Source organism: Castor canadensis, chromosome 7 (assembly GCF_047511655.1).
Source record: "Castor canadensis chromosome 7, mCasCan1.hap1v2, whole genome shotgun sequence".
In the NCBI taxonomy this organism is placed as follows: domain Eukaryota; kingdom Metazoa; phylum Chordata; class Mammalia; order Rodentia; family Castoridae; genus Castor; species Castor canadensis.
Genome location: NC_133392.1, coordinates 51,302,221 through 51,327,366, shown reverse-complemented (window position 1 = coordinate 51,327,366; position 25,146 = coordinate 51,302,221). Strand labels below are relative to the sequence as shown.

The 25,146-nt window shown below is 38.8% G+C and overlaps 1 protein-coding gene and 1 long non-coding RNA gene across 2 annotated transcripts in view; both read left to right on the top strand.

Moving 5' to 3' along the window:
- The window catches only part of Ccdc6 (coiled-coil domain containing 6), a 107,067-nt gene extending 92,409 nt beyond the window's left edge, over positions 1-14,658 (top strand). The window contains exons 7-9 of the mRNA XM_020181754.2: positions 1,501-1,601; positions 9,245-9,369; positions 10,382-14,658. Of these exons, the coding sequence (XP_020037343.1) occupies positions 1,501-1,601; positions 9,245-9,369; positions 10,382-10,576 (421 nt within the window). The 3' untranslated portion in view covers positions 10,577-14,658. The remainder of the gene's footprint in view (positions 1-1,500; positions 1,602-9,244; positions 9,370-10,381) is intronic.
- Positions 14,659-19,926: 5,268 nt separating this feature from the next.
- Positions 19,927-21,730, top strand: LOC141424796 (uncharacterized). The gene is made up of 3 exons (XR_012449709.1): positions 19,927-20,785; positions 21,044-21,161; positions 21,631-21,730. It is a non-coding gene; the product is annotated as an uncharacterized lncRNA (long non-coding RNA).
- The last annotated feature ends 3,416 nt before the right edge of the window (positions 21,731-25,146 follow it).

The window sequence follows — 25,146 nt, the reverse complement described above, 5'->3', positions numbered from 1 at the left end:
TGAAATCAGGCAGTATTAGCATATCGGCATGCAGTTTCCTGCAAAGCTTATGGTCAGTTTGCCTTGGACACTTTCAAAAAAAATGTGAGATTTTCTATAATGGAAGGCTACAAATGAGAAGAAAAATAAATTTATAAAAGCAGAGAAACAAGTTACCCTGTTTCAGATGCCTGTTTGCATGCTTCCCGTTTGAAGAGAATAAACGTTATTCTCAAAGACTTGTTTTATAAAACTCTCATCCTTGATTGTAAATTTCACTGATCTGTTTCTGACAGTTTCCCATTCTCTCTAAAATCCTCTGAGAACCATTTGACTAAAAATATCAGAACACTAAACAGCTTATTAACTACTTTCACAGAGCAGAACCCGTGTTAACATATATAGCATTCTGTACCCAGTTTGGATAAGAGATATTCTAAGGACAATTTCTTCTTAGTATGGTGGCATTAATTTGAAGCCACTTCAAATTTACAACTAAGTTTTTATTTTTTTTTTCCAGAACTAGTATTCATTCCAGAAGATCTTCTTTACTTTTTGTAGGTCAAATTATGCCAGATACAGTTTGGCTCCAATAAATATTTCTCTGCCTGCTAGGAATCATGGTACCACATTTGAGAGAAAGAAAATAGTCTGGCACTAAAGACCATAGAGGCGACCTTAGCCACCTACCTGGATATAGAATACAAAGAAAGGTCCCACTTGGTGTCTGGTGTCACTAAGGTAGGACTCCAAAAGGATAGTTAAGAAGAATAGAAGGTGGTTATCTAGTTGAGGTTGTGTCAAATTAAGGGTCCTGATTTTGCTCAGGTACTGTAAACTTGCCTAGAAATGGCCGGGTTTGTTACTCATGATGGCTGACTGAACGCCAGGGCTGAGATCGCCTGTAGGATAAAGGTGCACACCTGTCTGGCTACCAGGATGCTTTATCAGGAAGACTTCAAACAGAAATATTTCCTCTTTGGTGTTCTGCATTTGGTTCACAAAATGAAAACTGATGATCACACTTCAGCATTCTCAGGTCTGATGCAACTTGAGAATCCCAGCAGGATGTGCCGAAGGTGCTTGGCACTTAATGTCTTCTGCTACATTGTTTTGTGTGACCATTTGTAAACAGGTGACATTCAGTTAATGGACATGTACATCTTTAAACTTTAACTTGACATAAATATTGGTGGGCTTGTTAAAACATGTAACTCTTTGTCCTCCTTGGGACAGTGGAGGTGAATTTCTGCATGGCTGTGTTGTGCTGTTCTTTGTTATTCGGCACACCTCTATGAGCAGGCCTCCACCTGAGTTAATGTTCTCAATTCCCTATCCCAGGCTCCTAGGGAGCGAGGTTTGCCAAACTGTGGAGCAGTGTAACTCAGGGATCCAAGTTAAAAAATGTCTTCTAAACATTCAGGATTTTGACCTCAAGATGTGACCTCCAAACATTTTCTCATAAAAGCTCTCTTATTTAAATGCATATGGTCGTGATCATTTCCTCCTGTTTTCTCTTAGATATTTTAATGAGATGTCTGCACAAGGATTAAGACCTCGCACTGTGTCCAGCCCAATCCCTTACACACCTTCTCCAAGTTCAAGCAGGCCTATATCACCTGGTGAGTATATGCATTTGGCTACCTCAGTGACTGACTTCTGGTATCTTTAACTTTTTGTTTTAGTTGTTTCTGTTTGTTCAGTTTTGCTGTGCTGGGGCTCAAACCCAGAACCTCATGCATGTGTTAGGCAGGCACTCTACCAGTAAACTGTGCCCCTATCCTCATAGACAAGGCAACCTTGACTTTGGTCCCTTCTAGCATGTAAAAGTCTTATAAACAGAGATAATATGTTTTTCAAAAGCAAAACATGGTCAAGACTGAGTCATAGCTTGAAAATTTTTAGCATAAGGACTATGTATAGTACCTCCTCTTCTTTTTCCACCTCTTCCTCCTCCTCCTTTTCTTCTTCCTCCTGTTCCTCTTCCTCCCTTCCTCTTCTTCCTCCCTTCCTCTTCTTCCTCTTCCTCCTCCTCCTTCTTTTTCTTTTCTTTTTGGACTAGGGAACTCAGGGACTTGAGCTTACTAGGCAAGCATTCTGCACTTGAGCCAAGTCCCTAGTCCTTTTAGTTTGTTTTTTCACATAGGGTAAGGCTGGCCTTAAACCTTGATCCTCCTGTCTTTGTCTCCTGAACATCATGTGCCACCACACCTGGCTCATTTTTCGTAGATCAGATTATCCCAGATATAGTAGAAAGACAGAACCTTTGGGTAGATTTCCAAGGTGGCTCATCGCATATCTTTTATGGGTTCTTTTACTGTTTCTAAGAACATCTAATTTTTGTCTAATTAATGTAGGCATTTTTTCCATGTCAAAATTGAGGAAGCAGCGATTCAGAGGTTCATCAATGCCTAGTCCTAACAGCCAAGAACAGGCAAATCAGGGCATCTCTGTTTCCAAAGCTGTGTTCTTCCTAGTAGGAGCTGCCTCCAGATACTTCCAGTGGTTGCTTAGTGGGGCTTGGCCTAGTAAGTAGCCACACAAATACAGATGAACTGTTGTCTAGCAGTTTGCTGTTGACCTTGTTTTCAGAGGCCTTCTTCTCAAAGGCATGCTTGTCTACAACTAACCCTGAACATACTCCCCAGGGTCCTCAGCTTAATACCATCACTATATAGGCTCTCTGACAGTAGGACAAGTAACTGATCCAGCAGAAAGGAGAAAGGAAACAGGAAAGAGGCAGGTGGCAAGTGAAGGAGGGGAGGGAAGAGAAGGTAGCAACCAAAGGAATGCATCTTGTGGCCAGAGTGAGACTAATGCTCTGTGCTTGCTGATAGATAGGTTTTAAACAGAGTTGGGGGAAAATGGTCTATGGGTGGGGGGAGGAGAAAGGAGTGAGGAGACTGCCTTGAGGGGTGGCAGCCTGAGGTTTTGTAAAGTAAAACAGCTTCCAGTTAGGGCAACAGCATTTCTTTTTTGCTTAGGGATTTGTTTAAGGTCAATAAAGGGGACCTGGCACTGTAACGTGGTTGTCACTGATAAAGTGTTAGAGAGAAATGGCTTGTTTTTGTGAATTTGGGATCCGCCTGGCACTGTGCTCCTGTGACTTTTTTTTTTTTTTTTTTTCAAAGAGTAGAAAATTCAGGCAGAAAAAGTGGCCACTTGTATGCACTTGGGGCCAGTGTTCTCTCTCTCACATCAGGCAAGGGAAAGAGAGACTGAAAGTCGATTGAAAGAACTTTGCATCATGAATCAACAGCATAGTCATTGCTCCTTGATCTTGCCAAAAAGATGTTCTGGAATCTGTTTCTCCACCTTCCAGGGCCCTTAAGTCTCTCTAAAAGCTTCTCTTAGTAGTCGCCTCTCCATTTTCCCCAGAATAGTACATGGGTTTCATTACCATGATTAAGGTAATCATGATTAAGGGGTTGTTTTTGCCTTCTGATTTGTTGATGTAAAATGAAGACAAGAGTCAGGAAGCAGCACGTTAGGGGTTATTTTGTAGTGGATGGAATGCTGATTCATATTAAGTATAATTTAATTTCCCGTTTGATTTATTTAAAGCTAAAGAAATTTTTAGAGGCATATAATTTCCAATGAATTAAAATGAATATTGCAGTTTCTGAAAAAAAAGGAAAAAAAACCCAAAAAATAGTGTCAGACCTTGGTTCAGAATATTACTTCTATTATAACAAATGGCCTGCAGAAAAATATTATTCTATTTACATAATTTTGACTTGCATTGAACCTGTCCTACATGGGAACCTTCATCTTGGCTTGCTGGGATAGATAAGCTATTTGGTTTTCTCTTAAGCTGTGTAATAAATAATACCTAAATCTTTTCTATTTTCAGCTACCCTACGAGAATGTTTTTATCTGATTTTAAATTCTGTAATACCATCAAAGTGGATTTCGTCTCCTATTTGGCAGCAGAACTACTCTATTCTAATCTGGAATATTACAGTGCTATGTATGGTAGATCAGCAAAACCTGATTTTTCTAGTTTTCTGTTCATTTTAGTTTTATTGAAACTATTTGTATTTCTCAGTGTTAAACATATCTCATCACTTCCTTAGTGGGAATATGCTGATTGTATACTTTTCATTTTCATTTTACAAATTCTGGCTTTTCTTCCTCCCTTCCCATTTATGGTTAACCTTGGAAATCTTGCATTTTAACGATTTTTTTAGTATCTTTCATCCTCTCTCACAATTTAATCAAAAGATACATCTTATAATTTATGAAAGATCCTCTTTTTTTCCCGTGCTAGGAATCAAACCCAGTGCATGTCACATGTGGCAGGCAAGGGCTTTTACCACCAAGCTATACCGACCAGCCCCAGAGGTCCTCTTTTTGATATGTACATTAATATGATGTGAATTATATATAGGAAGAACATTACTTTTCAGCAATTGCTTTTCAGGTTGTCTTTTTGTAGCCTAAGAATGGGATATTCATAATTAGCATGTTTGATATGTTTAAATCTGAGATGGACAATAATGAGGTCAGAAAGTAGATATATACCAATAATAATAATGAGTACACCCATCACCCAAATTTGCTTTCTAATTCCATTCTCCAGTGAAAAGAACTTAGTTACTTGAAAAGATAGATGTTTCTCAGTCTGGGGCACGATCTAATTAGTACAATAAAGTAAGGAAGTGCCTGGAAACAAAATGGTAGGGCTAAGTCAGATGAGCTTAAGAGTTCCCACAGGCCAGAACTAGAACAATCTAAGCAGTAAGTTACAATTGGGTGCAGAATAGTGATGTTTCTGTCAGTGATAGACCACACGAATGGTGATAATTGGCTGGTGACACTATTCCTGTCTCAGCTTGTGTAAGCAATAGTGAAATTGCCAAAGGACACATCTCAGAATGAATCCATGTCATTAAGCTAATGTCTGTGTTCTATTTAGTAAGCCAGTGTTTGCAATTTGGAAGTTTTGACCTAGGTTTTTAAAAAATTTTTTTTATCTTTCTTTATTTTTCTGGGTCAGAGGGTGAGATGCATGACTATTAGAATTTAAGGGAAAAGAAAAATTCGTAAAACACGGTCCTGGGCTTCTAAGAGTTTATAGTCGATGGCAGGGCCTAGGGAAGTAGTCTAAAGAAAAAAAAATTACATGTGATAATAACTCATTTCATCTTCCCAGTAATCTTGTGAGATAGCTGTGGTAGTCCCATTTGCTAGCTAAGGAATCTAAAGGCCAGAGATTAAGCAACTTGTCCTCTATTGCTCAATGCCAAGTGACAAAGAAGTGGGCTCCAAGACAATGTGGCAGTCTAACTCTAGAGCATGGGCTCTACCTCCCCAATAGATAAGTGGGGTGCCAATTGACATTGGGGAAGGAAGAGGCAAGGAAAGAGGAGACATCTCCAGGCACAGGGCACAGATGGGCAGACAGGCCTGAATGAAAAGTGGTAAGATCACTGTGGCTCTCAATACCTGCTCCTCTGGGACCCAGCTCCCTGGGATTCTGATTCATTTGGTCTGGGGTGAGGCAAGTAGGGCTTTAGTATTCACTGTTGAGAACCACTGACTACAGCATTCGAAGAGAGTTTGGAGCCAAATACAGAAGTGTGTTCATTATAGCAGCCAGACATAGAGTTTTTCTTTTTGAAGTTAGGTAGGCCATAGTCTTTGAAGGTCCTTGGTTGGTGGTATAAGATACACATAATTATTCTTCAGAAGAATTAACCTCGTAATACAAGAAAATAGGTTAGATTTTTTTTTTTTTTAAGGAATTAAACCTCTTAAGCTCTCTTTAGGAATAAGGATCAACAGCCCTTCCCTTAAATTCATCTGGTTGGGGTTTTTTGTCTGTTTGTTTGTTTTGTTTTTTTCAGTGCTGGGAATTGAACCTATGACCTTGTGTGTATTAGGTGAGTGCTTTACCACTGAGTCACATCCCTAACCCCATCACCTTCATAAGAAATAGAATTAGGGTTTTGTTCTTCATAGGCACTTAAAGAAAACCTCTCAGTGTAATGCTCTGTGATACCAATAAGCACCATATTTAATGGCCACTTAGTTCCAAAAGAATTGTGGTTTGCCTTAGGCCTCCATTTTATAAATGTGAATCAAAAATCCATCATTGGAGATGGAAATGTGTCAGTCAGAATGCATCACTAACTGATAGTCATATAAAGAACTAAACTGTAGCATTAGATGTTGAGGACACAGAAAAGTCCTGTGATAGGATAACTGAAGGAAGACACCTGGTGGCTGAATGTCAAGGAAGCAAATAAATAATATAGAAAAGCATTCTTTTTTTTTTTTTTTTTTTTTGCTGCAGTACTAGCCCTTTGAACTAAGGGCTTACACCTTGAGCCACTCCCCCAGCCCTTCTTTTGTGTGTGCAGTGGGTTTTTTCAAGATAGTCTCTTGAACTACGATCCTCCTGATCTCTGCCTCACAGCTTGTTGTTTACATATATCAGAAAAATAGAAGTAGAGCTTATATGGCTTGGCATTTAGTAGTCAATTGTAGATACAAAATGGTTGATAATAGCAGTTTCTACCCCAGTACCCCCAGTGCTCCTTTGTTTGCATTCTCACTTCATTTACCTTTATAGGACCGACACTGTGCTAGCTTTCCTGACAGATGCCCCTGAATCCACACAGTGATGAGTAAGTGATCCCCCAGATCAATAGAGCTTTCAGCACTAACTCTCCAAAGACCGAGTGGGGCTGCTTAGGCTGTACATAAGTAAAAGTCACTGAAAAATTTTCAAAATGCGGCTCTTTGGGTCCCAACCCAAACCTGTCTGACAGTAAGAAGAGTCTGGACATAGGTACTTTTGAGACAACTTGGAGCCATTCTCAAAAAAGTCAAAGGCCACATGTTTTCCCTCAGATGTGGAAGTTAGACTGATAAGTTAAATGTATATATAAATACATATATGATTCTACATACACACATGCATGTATATATTTCGTGAGAGAGAACAAGATTGTATTAGTGGGTCTGTCTTGGAACTATGGGAGGAGGCAGGAGAAGGAAAGAAAATGTTAGTGAATGAAAAATATTGAAACAACCCATATATATATGAATAACATATGAATAGTTGAATATTGGGGGAATGCAGGTGGATAGAGAAAGAATAAGTGAGGGTTGATTTGGTTAAAGAATGATAAATATAGGCTGAAGTGCCAAGGTGAAACCCCCTTGGACTATCAATATACACTTAAAAAGAAAAAAAAGACAGGAGGGTAAAATGGATCTTTTCTGGGAATGGGTGCCAGTGGGAGGAGGGTGGGTATAAAAAAAGGATGAATGAAGATGAATATGGTGGATGTATTTCGTATTCATATATGAAAACAGAAGAATTAAACCTGTTGAAATTGTTCTAAGAAAGGGGGAGCAGAGGAGGGAAAATGATGGAGGGAGTAAATCTAAGATGTATTTAAGCACATGTGTAAACATCACAGTGTATCCCGCCTCTACCAGTATTATATGCTAATAAAAGAAAAGAAAAGAAAAGAAAAAAACCAACTTGGAGATGATTCTGGGACCCTAGGTGAAGACTATGCAGAATTTTATAGTGGGCGATAGGTGGCAGGTTTTCCCCCCCCCCCCCTTAAATATCATTTTCTTTTAGGAAACATTGGTATATATAGGATTTTTGTTTTCCTGTATTGAATATTTTCAGATTGCATAGCTGTTGGTAGTTTTGCTTGCGATTATATCTGCTACACACAGGCAAACTGGTGCTGTGTGATTGTTGTTGGGTATCTTCTGACACTTCCCCCTTTCTTGCATCTGAGTTTTACCCCTTTTCTCTATTTTTCCTACTTAATTCTTGTTTCTTCTATATTCCTATTTCTTTTCCTATGTCTCAGTTGAATTGGAGGGGCTTGACTTCTTTTTTTTTTTTTTTAATTGTGTTAACATTTAACCTGAGATCTGCCCTTCTCTAAATTTTCAGTGTACAATACTGTGCTGTTACTTCCAGGCTTAGTGTTCTGCAACAGCTCTCCAGGACTTACTCATCTTGCTCAACTTGAACCTTATAACTATAGACCAGTAATCTTCTCATTTCTCCTCTTCCTCTCTCATCCATAGCAACTACTATTCTACTCTCTGATTCTATGAGTCTGTTTTAGATTCTAGATATAAATGGCACCATGCAGTATTTGTCCTTCTGTGACTGTCTTGTTTCACTTAGCATTAAGTCCTCCATGTTCATCTTTATTATCATGTTTAGCAGGACTTCCTCCTTCCTTTCTTCCCTCCCTCCCTCTCTCCCTCCTTCTTCCTTCCTTCATTCCTTCTTCCCTTCTCTCTCTCTTTCTCTCTCTCTCCCCGCCCCCTCTCTTCCTAGTACTGGGGATTAAATTTAGGGCTAGCATGCTACCTACTTGAACCACAGCCCCAGTGCTTTTGTTTTTTCAGGTATGATCTCCTACTTTTGCCCTGGCCAGCCTTGAACCACAGTTCTACCCTCACCTCTACTTTATAAATGTGTGGCATGACACCCAGCTTGTTTTTTTTTTCATTTTTCTTTTGTTATTCATATGTGCATACAAGGCTTGGTTCATTTCTCCCCCCTGCCCCCACCCCCTCCCTTACCACCCGCTCCGCCCCCTCCCTCTCCCCATCTCAATACCCAGCAGAAACTATTTTGCCCTTATCTCTAATTTTGTTGTAGAGAGAGTATAAGCAATAATAGGAAGGAACAAGGGGTTTTGCTGGTTGAGATAAGGATAGCTATACAGGACGTTGACTCACATTGATTTCCTGTGCATGTGTGTTACCTTCTAGGTTAATTCTTTTTGATCTAACCTTTTCTCTAGTTCCTGGTCCCCTTTTCCTATTGGCCTCAGTTGCTTTTAAGGTATCTGCTTTAGTTTCTCTGCATTAAGGGCAACAAATGCTAGCTAGTTTTTTAGGTGTCTTACCTATCCTCACCCCTCCCTTGTGTGCTCTCGCTTTTATCATGTAAGGCATAACATAAGGGTTCAGATTCCTTCTTTTGCACGAGTATCCAGTTTCCCCAACACCATTAATTGAAGAGAATGTCCTTTCCCAATTGTGTGTTTTCGGTGTCCTGGTCGGGGATCAGTCGATGGCATATGCATGGGTTTATTTCCGAGTTTTCTGTTCTGTTCCAGGGCTTGTTATCTCTTGTTATCCATTACGCCATTCAGTGAGCCCACCTCTCTTCTCATCTGTTTTTATTTCTGTGTGTGATTGAGATTTTTTGCCTCTTAAGATACTAGATCATTGGGTTTGAAATGATACTTAATTTGTTGTGTTTCAGGTCTATCATATGCAAGTCACACAGTTGGTTTCACGCCACCAACTTCATTGACTCGAGCTGGAATGTCGTATTACAATTCCCCAGGTCTTCATGTGCAGCATATGGGAACGTCCCACGGTATCACAGTAAGTGTCCGTGGGATAGAAAGCAGAGTGTTACTCCTGATGATGGTACCAGCTGTTCCTCTTCACGAGACTGGGGTGACTGATAACCTCTGGCATCAATTTCCCCTTATCAGTTCACCTTAAAACTACAGTTACTCCCCAAATAGTTTGACACAAAGTTCTGATGTTAAAACTAAACTCCTTCCCAGGAGACAAAACTTCATCTTCACTTCTGATGAAAAATTTCCCTTTGTGAAATTTAATTAGAAGTCTGGCCAATGCCTTGCTTGAACTCTGACCAGCTCCTTGCCATAAAGAATTGTTGGTGTCCAATGTCTGAAAATACTTACCATTTGTACCTTCACGGTTCATTGACCCCTGATACTCTTCCTGAAGTTAGCTTTGTTTCTAGTTTTACTTAGAATTTTCTGTCCTAGAATTAGAAGGAAGCTTAGGTTCATCTTATTCTAGAACTTCATTCAGGTGAGTTTTTTTTTTTTTTCTTTAGACTTGGCTGCATAGCTGACTAAATAGAGCAGCTATTTAGCTATTAGGATGAAAGAATTGGAAAGAATTAAGGGTATTTCCAATAAGAGAATATTTCAAAGAAAAACCGTCTTTGAAATTAAACTATTTGTGAAGCTGTTTTACCAGTTGGTAGACTTTTGTGTTGAGCTGTAATCTTCAAGATGTGGAAAACTTGCATGAGGTACATAATAGAAGAAATTGGGAGCACCCAGCTGGCAGTAAACATTTAAGGGGATGATCTCACAGCTGTTTTTTAATCTTATAACTTTCACTAAAGGGCCCAAGTCCAGTAGTTTTCCAATACAAGATTTAGTAATTTTGTAGGTATAAAAACTACCTAGTGTAAGTTTTTGCAACTAGTTCAGGAACTGCAAGAAATAAAGAAGGAAATCACTGCTTTCTTATTTTTGCTAGCAAGTGCTCATTAGCCTCAGCCATGAGTGGGGCTGTGTTGGAAATAAGCAGGTGACCCAAGCTGACCTACTCTTCCTTGTCGTCCCAACAGAGGCCTTCACCAAGGAGAAGCAACAGTCCTGACAAATTCAAACGGCCCACGCCACCTCCGTCTCCCAACACACAGACCCCAGTCCAGCCACCACCGCCTCCACCTCCACCACCCATGCAACCTGCAGTCTCCTCGGCAGCCACCTCGCAGCCCACCCCTTCGCAACATTCGGTGCACCCCTCCTCCCAGCCTTAATGCATGTGCTTAGTCTGAATTTCAAGTTGGGACTCATCCAATGGAGCCGTCTACTCAACGCCAAAGGCTTCCTTCCCTGGCATATTTGGATCTGACTTATTTGCACTGAGGTTATCTAGGCTTCACTATTCATTGTGTTGTAAATGTTTGTTGGAAACGCAGCCAGTGTTGTGGGTCAGCAACACTAACCAGACGACTTATCCCATCAGTGTTTTACTTGAATCTACATGTATGTCCATTCCCTGGCTGGAACATTTGCTATTTGGTATTTGGTAGTACAGCAGCAGTGTGCAATTTTTGCTTGGCCCCAGAGCTTCATTTTCTTGGTTTTTAGGTTTGTAAAATAAAAAGGGATATCTTTTTTATATTTTTTTCCATGAATTTGCAGAAAATTATTGAGCTGTTTTATCCCCCTTCTCCAATTACAGTGGTGTTTACCAAACATACCAAGATTTCAGCACTACAATTCAGACCTTTGAAAATCTAACTTTCAGTGTAGAATGGGAAGTTGGATGAATCAGTGCCCAAAATATATATACCATTTAATAGAGCTTTCTACAGATACACTTTTTACAGGTTATTTTTAGTGTAAATTGACATCCATGTCTCTGGTAAAACAGGTAGCCTAAAGTAATGAATCACATGGCTGTCTCTTCTCCACATACATGGGATGGATAACTACTGCGTATTAAGATGTGATTCTTCCTTTTATCCTAATGTTAGTCCATCTAAACTGGCTCCTCTAACATAAGTTGGTAAATGTTCCACTACCAGTGGTTTCGATGGCTGATTTAGAATGTGCTCTTCGATTTCTGCAGAGGGCAGCGTGATTTTAACAGAACCAGTGTGATTTCTCCTTCCAGTCTTTATTCATGTTCTCCTGAAATAGAGTTCGAACAAACATTTTAAAGGTGCAAAATGCTATTAGATGATACAATTTGAAGTAGACATTATACTTTGGCATAATGGCCACAGAATACTGTATTGCTTGGCAGAAAAGAAGTGTAGAGGAAAGTAGTACATTAGTATTGATGACTGCTTATTTTGCCCAGTATAAGGAAGTGCAGTGTACAAAGAAGTATATTCTGAATACATTATTTCCATTCATTTAGCACAAGTAAATCCTTTGGTTTCACTCTGGAGTGGAACACTGTGAGTCACTCTTTTCTTAATACTTGCAACATCTTTTTGTTTTTCAGTAGTTACTGTTTTGTACTTTGGTAGTAAAGTGATTTTTACCACCTGTGTTTGCATATTTATATATGCTGTGGATGAAAATAACTTACTAGAGAATGTATATTTTATGATGAGAACATGTATCTGTTGGATATAATCAGAGAACTGAAAATTAATTTATCAGTAATTTTTAAGAGTTCATGTTTTTGTGACAACCATCTCTAATAGCTAACTCCTTATTGAACACACTCCTAAAAATAAGGAACCATGACATTGTAGATATTTAATATTGTATAGTATAGAAACCTCCATTTTTGCCTTCGAATGCATATTTAAGAGTTAACAGAATGAAAAAAAAAGTGTTATTGGATAATAGTGTTTGACTAGCATTTTAAAAACTTGAGAGTAAAAGCAACAATAGGATTTTTTCACCTCTTCTTCCTCCATCCCCAAACTGAGAACATCATCCTCAATTACTAGAAAGAAATTATCAATCTATAAACATTTTATTTATAATGTGTATGTAATATACATAATCATAGTGCAGTTCTCACACATGAGGAAGAAGTTTGGCATTTATTATTGAGGCTTTAGGTTTTCAATATCACACTGGGCCATGTCAAACCTGGGGATTTCTCCAACTGCTCACTGACCTCCTGGTACATTATCGTTCCGAGGAATTCTGAGACTAGGCAAACAAGTTTTGCCTTCACGGTACAGTTCTTGGTTTTTCTTATAAGAGAAATATGGTATATGTTTACAAGAATCTTTTATGAGATTGTAGATTTCAGTGCTGTTGGACTGTGTCTTGTACTCACACAAGAAAGTCCACAATGTAATGATCTTCCCTCAGTTTTCTGCCAATTTTGTTACCTCCTGAAAGCACAAGAGTTAAAACATTGCCATATGGTGAATGAAGAAGCACTTGGAGTGAGCAGACAGTTCCTGATAAATGCCTTTTAGAGATAGGTTCTTGACATTCAGACTTCTGCAGAAATGCACTGCTGGTTCCCCTAGACTCATCATTTCACTTCAAGATAAAACACAGCTCCTTGCACAGCACTTTTTCAACATAAATCTAGTTGCCTCTCCCTGCAGATGTTTAGAACTGATAGAACAAACACTACTATTTTGAATTTTTTGATGTTTCATGTCATTTTAAAGGGTTTCATGACCCCAGGTAGAGCCTGCAATGCTTGGGCAGTACCTCGTAGGACAATTTCTTGGCAATTTCTTAGCCACCAAGGACTGGTTAGAGCCCACAGAGGTAGGACCCCCCTCGCTCATGGGAAACTGACTTACCTAGGTTGGACTCTTCTCATGGGGGCTGAATTTGGTACCTGACATTCTGTTTCCTACTCCCCCAGGCTAACCCTGGATTGATCCCTAAAGGTCTTTGTAAAATGAGTAGCCATCCTGCAGGCAGGTGAGAGCAACAGTAGCTCAGTAGCTTCATTTCCTGTCTTGCTGACAGAGACCCTTGGCTACCACTGTGCTGCTAATAGGATAAAAGTACTCTGTTGCCAGATTACCATGCCTTTAAACAAAACCAAATTTCCTTCCTAATACCTGATGCCTCTGGGCTCTGAACTGCTTTCTCTCATCAAGCATGCTGGCATTCTAGAGGGAATTCTAGAAATTCGGCAGGTGATGGAAATTAAACTTACTCCTTTGTTGATTGGAAGGAGTTTTAAATTTTGAGCTCCTGAGATACTGGCTAGCAACCATGGAATGAAGGTGTGACCAGAATGTGGCTTTGACACCAAGTGCTGCTGTGCCTTTGTAATTGGCTTCTGACTGATTTGACCAGAAATAATTGATAATGTGAATTTTTGTTGATTGTTCAATTATAGGAAAATAGCATATGTATCTATCTCCCTTTGTTAGGTAGACATGAACTGTCCCTGCACGAAGCCTTGCTGTTAGAGGGTACCCAATAAGGCAAGAAAAAGCATAGTAACTCGTGCTATGAGAGCTTAACATTTTTATCAGTACAGAAGAAATCTCTGTAACTTGATCTTCTGTCTAGTTCTTGTCTTATATAGATAACCAACACTGAAAACTTTGTAGTGACGACTACCAAAGAAATACATAGTAAAACAAACTTTTATATCCAAATTATTGAAGAGCCAGCCATTGATGCTGCTACAAGAGTTCCATGCTCAAGGGCCTTTTAGGAGAGATTAAGGGGTTTTTAGGTTTATGATTTTTAATTTTTTTTCTTTTGTTTTTTCCTTGATAAAACATGCTAGCATAAAGTTTTGGGGAGCATTTTCCAGAATGCTCAGCAGTTGTGATTAACTGCCATGCCCAGGTTGCCTCTTGTTAGGCGTTTGAAGGAATCCTACGTTCGTGATAAGCATGGGTGCTGTGTGTGTGTGTGTGTGCGTGTGCACGTGTGCGTGTATGCATTCATGCCTTAACTCGGTTACTGCTCAACTTTAGTGTTTGACTTAGTCTGCACTGTCATCTAGATTGTATTGTACATCTTGATCTGAACTTCCTCCTAACAAAAACAAACTTGCAGGCACAACAGGTTAAGAATACATTCCTCTGGAAGAGTGTCTGATCGTATGGACCTTGAGTCTTCTTTGGACTTTATTTGGAACTTAGCCTGAAAAGCAAAAGTGGACTGTCAAACAGAATGTTAACAAGGAAAAGAGGAGAACCAAATGCTAGCATGCCTTTTGCCTCTGCATATCTGTGCACACTGTATGTTGTTCATGATAGCTTGTCTACAGCTTGACTAGGTTGGAGTTCTGGTAATAGTGGCAATCTTGACATTCTTGGTCGGAGTTTAGAGAAATGTAAGACTTCCAATTAATGTCTTATTTACTTTATGTTGATTAGTCTTTGATACATGTGCTGAATCAGAAACCTAAATAAAGATAATTTTTTAAAATGTACCGCTTGAGCCATAAACCTTATCTCTTTCTTTGAGTTGGAAAACATTGTTTCCCTGTTGCTCTTAACAGACATTCAACTTAGCTTCTAAACTTTAAAGACTGCCCCAAAAAGTAAACTCGGGAAGACAGTGTAAAAGAGGCTGGAGTATTTTTCTTTCTTAATCAAAGTGTTGGCTACCTGGATATATTGAGCTTTTGAAAATAATCCATTGAGGTGTACACTTACAATTTGGGCACTGTTCTGGTTCTGTGCTGTATTTCAATTTAAAACAGTAAACCTAGGAGATTATGAAATGGAAAGGAAAGCTACATTCCCAAAATGTTATATATATAAGCACATATCATACACAGACATGTGCCACATATATTTCAGTTGACAATGGGCTGCATGGATGATGGTGGTCCCGTAAGATTCCAATGGAGCTGAAAAATTCCTATCACCTAGTGACATCATAGCTGTCAACATAGTGTATTGCATTTCTTGTGTGGTACTGGTGTAAATAACCTTGTGCTGCCAATCATGTACAAATATAACATAATAAATGACTGGTACTAGTTTATATATTTTTATCATTTTTGAGTGCACTTCTACTTATAGAAAAGTTTACTATAAAACAGTGTGCCAAGTTACACCAGCAGCAACTGAACACATCTTGTATTTACTGAGTCTCTGGATTACGTCAAGTGATCACATCGAGTGCCTGACCCAGTTCTGTGTAAGCATACTCTATGATGTTAACACAACAAAACTTCTTAATGAACTTCTCAGGATATCATTTCACTGTCTAACTGATACATGACCATATATATATGTTCAGGCTTTGAACATAACAATTAGTGTATTAGCTTATTCTTAAACGTTTAAATCCAACAATATGGTTTTCTCTTCCTACTTTGTAGGAAACATGCTTTAGGATCCCTTCTGGTCTGAGTACCAGTTCTTTTCACTGGGCCACTTACTTAAAAGTCTGGGTTCAAGATCACTGCCTGTAGAATAACATTTGTCTGCTTTGACAAAATAAGAAAATGGCATCAAAGTACACTGTAGTCCTAAAAGCAATAGGACATGGACTCCACATGCATTCATTTAGGAAGAAAAAATATTTGGGGTGATGTTTTATATTTTGGAAGAGCATAGGTTTGACAGTTGTGTTTTACCTCAATTTCGGGGGGAAAGGCACAATATTCAGCAAGATTCTCTCAGAAATATAGTCTTCAGGAACCCATTTGTGATATGAGTACAAAGCATGTAATGCTAAGTCCTTTATAAAAGTAAATATATCTTGAGTGATATGATTCACTCTAGCTTAAGGAGGATTACATTTTATAGATTTAGTTAATACAATGAAGTTTAAATTTTGTGAATTGAAATAACCAAATGTCAAATGGCCCATAACAACTAGCCATTAATGGTAACTTGGCAAAAATAGTGACCAGGAAACTGCTTAGGACCTTTGAATTCAAGTCTTGATTTCACCACCAAATCGAGTTTTCCGTATGATGGAGATAGCCGTCCTCATATTGAAGTAGTTTGAACAAAACAAGATATAAAGTGTACTAACAACAAATAAGTAAATTTAAAGCTGTAAGTGCATTTTTTTTCTCTTAATATCTTAAAAGCTATGTGTCCCCATGGTGTTTCCAAAGTTGTAATGGTTGGTTTAGATCATTTTTTTGTTTGTAACTAAACTTGCTTTAATGTACAGGCTATTCAGTTTTTTTTTAACTTGTGGAAATGAATTGTATTCAGTCACTAATGTCGAATCTGGGTTCAAACTTTTTAACATTCTCTTTAGGAATTGTGGAAAAGGTTAGTTCAAGGTAAATTATGGTTTCTGCCTGATTTGTCTATTGACATGGAAGGAAGATTGTATGCCTGTCCCTTGGAGTTTTCTGTCTTATCACTCATAATTTTATATTGCATTGAGTGCTGTTGAAGTAAATATATTTAAATCTTTTTTCCAAAAATCTTACTTTCTAAAATCCTATCACAGATTGAGTATTCATTATCCAAAGTGCCTGGAACCAAAAGTATTTCAGATTTCTGATTTGTTCAGATTTTGGAATATTTGCATATGCATCATGAGATACCTTGGAATAGTATCCAAGTCTAAACACAAAATTCACTTATGTTTCAATATACCTTATACACATAACCTGAAGGTAATTTTCTATGATATTTTAATTTTGTGCATGAAACAATGGAATTTTCCACTTGTGAAATTATATTGTTCAGAATGCTTTGGAATTTTGAGCATTTCAGATTTTCATATCAGTGGGGCTCAATCTGTAATAATTTAATCCAATTTTCATTAACTAATTGCCCAAACAGAGATTTTAGTGATTAATCGTAAATTTTTTCACCTTGAAACAAAAAGGGAAACCCAGAATCAGAAGTGAAACAGATGATATAATAGGTAGATAAGTATGTTACAACAGGTATTATAAACATCCTCTATGAGTTCAACCAGGGAGAATTGAAGTATGAGATGAGAAAAAAACAATATACAAGAGACCCAATTTGAACATTAGAGACAAAAAATACAATATCCAAAATTTTAAATAACTTGTTTTATGTCCTTTGTGGATTTAGGTTTCTGCTCCTTAAATGTACTGGAGAGACATTAAAAGGCAACTGCTAAGTTTAAGTTAAGCCTAGCTGACCGACTCTTCCTCCCCACCAAATGGCTCTGCCTATGCTCTGGTAGACCACTGTTGAGAAACTAGTAACCTCAGGGACCTATTGTGGCAATCTTAATGTTGACTATGAGGCTTGTCATTTTACTCAATCCCATTTCCTCACCTGTAAAACAGGAATGAGCTCTTTAGGATCAAATGAACATATTAGTGTTAAAACTTAAAAGAGAGTAAAGTTCTTTGTATTACACCTTCACTATTTCCATTGTCATTTCAGTCATTCTACAAACACTTCAAAAACACCAGTTATATCAGCCATTGTGCCCAGAACTGGGAATGCAGTAAGGAGGGAGAAAACTGCAGTTCCTTCTCTTTTGGAGCTTACAGTTTAAGAATTGCTGCAAGTGTTGTGATTGGGGAATTACACAGGGGGACCCTACAGCAGTGGAACAAAGAAAGGGTCAGAACTTCCAAAGGAATTGATCTTAAGGCAAATTCTTGAAGAACAGTTGGATTTAGATGAAGAATTTTTAGGACCCAAGGAACATGGGTAAAAACTGGAATATATAAGGGCCTCCATCAAACTTAATGTTTGGGTTCCATGAAAACAAATTCTGAGACAAGGACTTGGGTGCAGGAAGTTGATTTGAAAGGTGAATCTGGGAAGAAGAATCAGTGGAGGGAGTGAACTAGTGAAAGAGCTGGTTGGTTACAATGTGGCAACTTGAGCTCAACTCACTAGATATTCCCAAGGAAGAACCCAGAACCTGCTTTAGAATTGTCCTATCAGAGGACAGGGTTGCTGTCCCTTAGATTCCCCTAATAACCCTTGGGAAAATGACCCTCCACATTAAGTTTTCCAGGTTGTATTTAAGAGGCTTTTGTAAAAGCCTAAGGCAACTAAACCACGAGTGGCTGCCCCATTCCTCATTGTGGGGGTGCAGGGAGGTGCCAACAAGGTGCACGATGATCTGTGTGAAATCAACTGGGTCTTGAGATATAATGCATTATACTAGGTCTGCTATAGGTGGTCTGCTGTTAAATATCTCACCATCATTTGGTTTAGCTTGAAGTGTTTATGAAAATTTGAAACAATTTTTAACTTAAAATGCAGGAGATTTTTACATTTAAAAATCTAGATGTATTTGGAGGACATCATGTTAAGTAAAGTAAATCAAGCTCAGAAAGACAAAAGGCTGCATGTTTCCTCTCATATGTGGAAGATAGATCCAAAAGATAAACATATACACAAAAACAAATATGATCATATGCAAGTTCATATGTAGAGCATGTCTATACAGTGGAACTATTCTATGGAACTTGGGGGGAAAGAGGAAAAGGAAAAGAGAATGATAGAGCATCAGTAATATCCTGAAACATAGTATCTGTGAAGGTAGAGGATGTAAGGATGTGTACTGAAAGCTACTGAAAACTGGGGGGTGGGAGGTAGAGGGGTAAGGGAGAGTAACGGAAGGGATTGAACGGACCAAAGTAAAGTATACTCACAGAGGGGATACACTGAGAAACCTTTTTGAACATCAACTTAATATTAATAATGAAAGACAGGACTGTAAAATACATAGTGTGTGTGGATGGGGTACTAATGGGAGCGGGGGAGGGTGAATGAAGGAGATTAAGGTGAGGGTAAATGGTTGATGGACTTCATATACCAAATAGTAAAAGAAACCTTTCAATTGCTTTAAGTGTGGTGGGGAGGAGGCTGAGGGGGAGAAATGATGGGAGTGAGATAACCAATGTACGATATAAGTCTAATTGGAATTGTCACTATGAATTCCCCCATGTATAACGAATATATCCTAATAAAAAATATAATAAAAATCTAGATTTCTAATTTTTCTGGAAACTAATAAGATAGCAACAAGGCCTCTGTTGCACAGTCGGCTGGAGCTGATCCAGGGAGGAAAGGGCACCTGCTCTTGAGTTTGTGATCCTCTTGCACAAGCTATATGAAGAATGAGGGAAGTTTGACATGGCTAGTGCTTGTGTGTACATGTGGGAAGGGGAGGTGAAAATTGAAGCCCAGTTTGGAGTGAAGCCTGTGTCAGAAGTTCCTAGCACGAGTCCAGCTAATGATAAGAAAGTGGGATGCAGACACACAAGGGACCTTGGTAAATCAATCTTTCAAGATGGGTCAAAATATTATAGGACTAAAGTGTTCCTGGGTTCTTTTAGCCATCTAAGTTGCTCTGTACCTACCCAAACTGAGTATATAGGATGGTTTCAGCAGGCCAAGTTGAGGATGTGCTCATAGGTCTAGAGTTATGGAGACGATTCAGTTAACAGTGTGTTCACATGTGTTTAACAGTCCTTTCTGGGAGAAGAGCCTGATTTGTATTGCTTGCCAATTTTTATGGTGTGAATATTCCTACCACAAATGATTTTAAGCCACCAATGTAAAGTCACTAAACTTGGACAGAGAAGATGCAATAACATGTAATACAGTTTTTCTACCGTGCAGATAAGCTTAATATAAATAACCTTGAGAGCATGATAAAAGTAAAAAGTAGTAAAATAATCAGGAAGTAGAATGTTTGGTGTATTTATTATTTTTGTTTTTAATATAACCTTTTAAATTATAATTCTATATGACTTAATTTCTATTTAAATGTCTGTGTTTAACAGTATTCCTGGAAATTTAATGGTTGGCTTGAGTGGTTCTAGCATACCTCTGGGCCCACGAGGTTAGCAGAGGATCCTTTGTTAAAGGATTTGGGTGATGGAGGTCCCCTTGTAAGTGCAGTGGTTACAGTGGGAAAAGTGATTTATTTTGGGAAGCTCAAACCCCAAGCACAATTGCAGACTCAGAACAAGCTTGGCTTTAGATATGACATGACAAAGGATAAGCAGTTGGGCAAGACTCCCTTGAGAGTCTCAGGATAGCTGAGGGAGCTGCTCCTGTGGGAAGGGTCTCATGTGCCAAGTACAAGGATGTTGTTTAGACTTGCGCACACTCACCTCTGAGCCTAATCGTCTTTCTCAGGCAGCCTGGTTTTTGCATTCAGTTTTATATCCTCTCCATGATCCTAACTGTCAGCCAGAACAAGAGGCCAAAAGTTCACCTGCAGAAGCAGGGACATTACAAGGGGGCCTGAGAAGCTTTACTGGGTGATCTTTTCCTCTCAGCTGTCCTTGTCATTAGGCAGTCTAGACTAAATTGGCTATCCCTCATCACATTCCACTGAACTGTGCGTCACAAAATTTAACTTGCCTGGATCATGCAGTAAGTGACGAGGCCAAACAGTGTGGCTCTAGAACATGTGATCTTAGCCACTTAATGGGGAAAAAACATGGGAACAAGGTAGGTGTATCCATTGCGAGGCAGGTCTGACAGACTTAAGGATTTTCAGGCAATAGCCATTTCAGTCGTCCCAAAATGTCTCAGATGCTGTTGGGGGATATAGGAACAGAGAGGGCCTATGGATTGGTTCAGATTGGAGAGAAAGGAATGCTGTGAGCCTTGTCAGGAGAGGTACCTGAGTTACTCATGTGTTTGTTTGTACAGGAAGAATATGCTTTCAGAAGCAAAGAAGCCTGTCTTTCTTTATGCTTAATTCAGCACCTTTTTGACCAAGGATGTCTGGGCTGGGGGAAATTATATTGAATATTAGATATTAAATATCCCTGGATATTACTTATTAAAGTTTATTGTTGATTTCATTACTTGCTAGGATAATGGTACTATGATTATTTCCTTTTTTGAAAAAATGTTTTTAATTCTTGGAAATAGCTATACCCCTGAGAATCTAAGCCAGATCCATGAGAAGTGTCAAGAGCCTAGAATGAAGCTTGTGGGGAAGATTTCAAAATGAGAAACATGGCAAGAAGTTGCTCTAAACTGAATGAGTGTAAGTTTTTAGGTTTACGAGTTGTGAACCCTGGGCAACTGGTTTGGAATGATTGACATCCTGATAAAGTTGGAGCCAAGAAAATGTTCTCTCTTTTATTCCTACCTACACGTTTCCATAGATTACTGGTGGGGATGGGGGGGTGAGGAGAGGGAACTTTTACTTGGGAAAGGCCATGGGTTTCTAATTGTTTAGTCGGGGGTTAATGTTGTCATTGTGTTTGGAACTTTGGAGCCATATAGGATAGGGGTGAATTCACATAGCTTGGGAGTCCTGAAGAAGTTACATTGATAATGAAGCTTCTGAAAAAATACTCTACGTTTAACCAACTATCAGAGTGAGACACCCATGAGTATCCCTGTGGTGAAGGCCTAGATTAGTAAGAGGACAACATAGGCTTTATTTTTCTGTGGTTTTTCCATTTGTGGACATATAAGATTTAACTGTCAGGTACTTTTTAAATTGCTAGTGTGTCTCTGTACTGGATGTTTGTGACTCATCATGGAAGCCTTTCAGGAGATACATTCGACACCCCCAAGTTGGGCAGCATGGCAGGACATAAATCAAGGTGAGATACAGGTTGAGAGGTCAACCCTCTGACGGTATTTGTGTCCTGCTGACCACATCAGACATTTGCAGTGCCTTCTATCCTCTTGTTTCTCTAGCCCTAGGTCAGTACTTAAGGATAGTTAGATACAAACTTTTGTACTTGTGTGGGCAGCCCACTTGTGATACTCTGAGCTTTTGCTCTAAGGGGCCCATCATACCTGTAGACTTGGCTGTTAAACTAAATGATTTATAAAACTAAAGGTAGAGAAATACAGGGGACAGGAAACCTTCAGTCTTCTTTACTCTTCTTCTAACCTCTCCATAAAGGTAGACTTTGTTGATCCAATTGGGCTAAAGTCTAAATTAGAGCAAAGGTTTTATCAAATTCTACGGGTTCCCAGATTTCTAGTCATTTTCTTAAATCTGAGGAATTCTGTCTTCATATCCTATACTTTCATTAGAAAAGAAGTCCTTGGTTTTCTGGGAACTAAAGAAATTCAATTGGCCCAGCTATCCAGAACTGATAGTTACTGAAGATAGAAGTATAACATCTTGAAGGGAAAAAGGAGTGATTTGATTTGTAAAGAAATTAAGAAGCAAGTGCTATTTAATGTCACTTACTCTCCCTGTGCTGTTGGAAAGCAGTTGTTTTAAACTGGCATTAAGATCTTCAATCGTTAAGTAAGTTTTATTGCCATTTGGATAAAGCAAAAGTTGTTCATCTTATGGGTCTTCTTTATGCAGCGAGAGTTCCTTCAAAGGCTGGGGGAAAATACATTTCAAACTCGGGTTTGAACTGGAGTATTTATGAGCCCATACCCTAAGTTATACTTTGTTTCTTTGTTTTTGAATGAAGGAAATGGAATTCTCTATAAACTCAAGGATCAGTGTGTTTATGCCTCTGAAGGAAAGTTCATCCATTTTGAACTCATTCCAGCACTCATTTATTTTGACCTAATTTAATCAATTTCTGAGAATTTCACTTCTCCAGGATTTTCCCTCTTGTCAAATCTGGGTATGGGGAGACCAGAATACATAGTTCAGTTGACACTAGGTGTGATTCCTCCATCCCTCTCTCTCTCATCCATCCCTTCCTCCCCCACTCTCTCCTTCTCATTCTTCCTCCCTCCGTCCCTCCCTCCTCTCTCTCTTCCTCCCATTTTAGCATCAAAACATGCTTTTGCTGTAGATACTCCTGCATATTTTGAGAGCATATGGTTAAGAGCACGACTTAAGGACCAGAATGCCTGATTTCCAATACTGGCTCTGCCACCTGTATCCTTGGATTGATTGCATAACCACTCTGAGTCTTATTCCTCATTGAGTTGTGTGAGGATGAATTTTTTACTACATGTGAAGCTCTTAGAAGAGGGACTAGAACTGAGTTATGTCCTCAATGAGTGAGAATTGTTATATATTCCTATATTCAATGATTTTCTAGTGCTAAGATTGTCACAATTATCATTATCTGTTTTTTACTTTTTAGTATTCATTTTCTGGAAATGCAAATAAGACAATTTGCATTCTTCAAAAATTACTTAATTTTTCTGACAGTAGTGTTGTGTGAATGCTGCAGCCGAAATATGTAATATTGCCTTTCAGAAATTTTTAAGTACTAGTCCGAATGTGGTGATGCATGACTGTAATCCCAGTCCTTGGATAATGAGTTCAAGATCAGCCTGAATTCTAGCCCAGCCTGAGCTACATGGTGAGATCCTGTCTCATTAAAAAAAAAAAAGAGTGAGAACTTGAGTTTTATATAATCTCCTGTGGAGTGGTTTCATTTATTAAGAGTTACTTATATGCTTCATTCTTATCAGGTCACCACACTGGAAATGTGATGACATATTTGTCAGTTCCAAACACTGAGCAGAACTCTCCCCCTCTGAGGTTGACCCTTGTATCAGCCACACAAGTTCCCCGACCTTACACAGAAATTATAACTGGGCCAAATTTAAGCTAGACAGGGCAGAGACATTGGCAACAGCTTTACATTACTGTTCTTCATCACTTCCTTCCCCCAACCCCCCATCATCCCAAAGACATTCTCCTCTCTTTAAAACATACTGGGCTGATTAAAGACAAGAAGTTGGTTTCCTGATAAATATTTTTGCTGAAGGGTAGCTCTTCAGTTCAATATTGCCTGTCGACTTCTTGCAATAAGCCGGTCTCTCTTCTCAAACAAAGCTTCCCTTACCTGGAGTCCTGGGCATTTCTGTGAAGAGATACTTAAGCAAGATCTTCCAACCCTAACATTGCTGTCAGGGGAGGTGCGAAGCCAAGAGTCTGACTCTGATGAATGCTTCCTTCTGAGGGGCCGTGGACTCATGAGAAGGGAGTGTGTTGGTTCTTGAATTTTGTTACTTGAGGATTTGCTTAGTTTCCTTAGTTTGCTGATTCTTTGATTCAATGCATATTTATCAAGCTCAGTTCTGCTTCGTAACAAAAATCTTCTTTAAATGATATTGGGGGAAATAGTTGAAAATAGGTTTAATTCAAAATTCCATACAAAGTTGTTTATTTTTTAAATTCTGATATCCAACAGCAGGTTTTAACTACAACCCTTTTTGAAGTTTAAGAAATTAAACCACCCCCTTGCAACAAAAATGGGTTAGAGGCAAGGTTTACTCAAACATTTTGAGGCCATGCCTAGTGACAGACCTATAGCATCTAGCTTTGTGAAAGTATAATCTATGCTTTTTTCACAGTGGCAGGATCATCTTACATCTCACTTCTCAAAACATATCCCATCATTAACCACACACAACTGTGCATAATCAAAATCTTTGAACTAATCAGAGTATGAAAATAATATTAAAAATTAAATTCCCTGTACCTACTCTGCTCCCTCTCACCTACCTATCTAACTAGTGCCTGCTTGTTATGTTTCTCTTAACAACCGCCTAGCAGAATAACACTCACCCTTTGACGCTTCTATGGAGTTGTCCTCTCCACTCACCACAGTGTTTAGTTGAAAAAGCATTTTGTTTGTAAAAAGAATTGTGATCTTGCTTGAGTTAGGGTAACAGACAACTGGAAGCTTAAGAATGAAGCAATTTAACCTGCACTTCTCCATTCAAAAATAAACAATGCACCTTTATGTACTTCAGTCACTTTTGTTTGTCAGTTTTCTTTTAACACTCCAGATAATGCCAGTGTTTAATTTAGGTCTAAAGACACACTGTTAATGATCTGAACAATGTGATGTCAATTATGTGTGTAGTAGAGGCAGGGTCTGGAAATTTATGAAATAATTGCTTTTCAAAAGAAGAGAGTCACTCCAAACCAGAAGCCAGGTCATGATTACACTCCCCATTTTTACCACATCAATTCAATGGTTCCTTTTTATGTATGGTACCATCCCAAGATCCATTCCCCTCTCACACCTGCTTATACTTTCCCAGGAGTTGTTTGGGGATCCTGAAGGGAGAGAGAC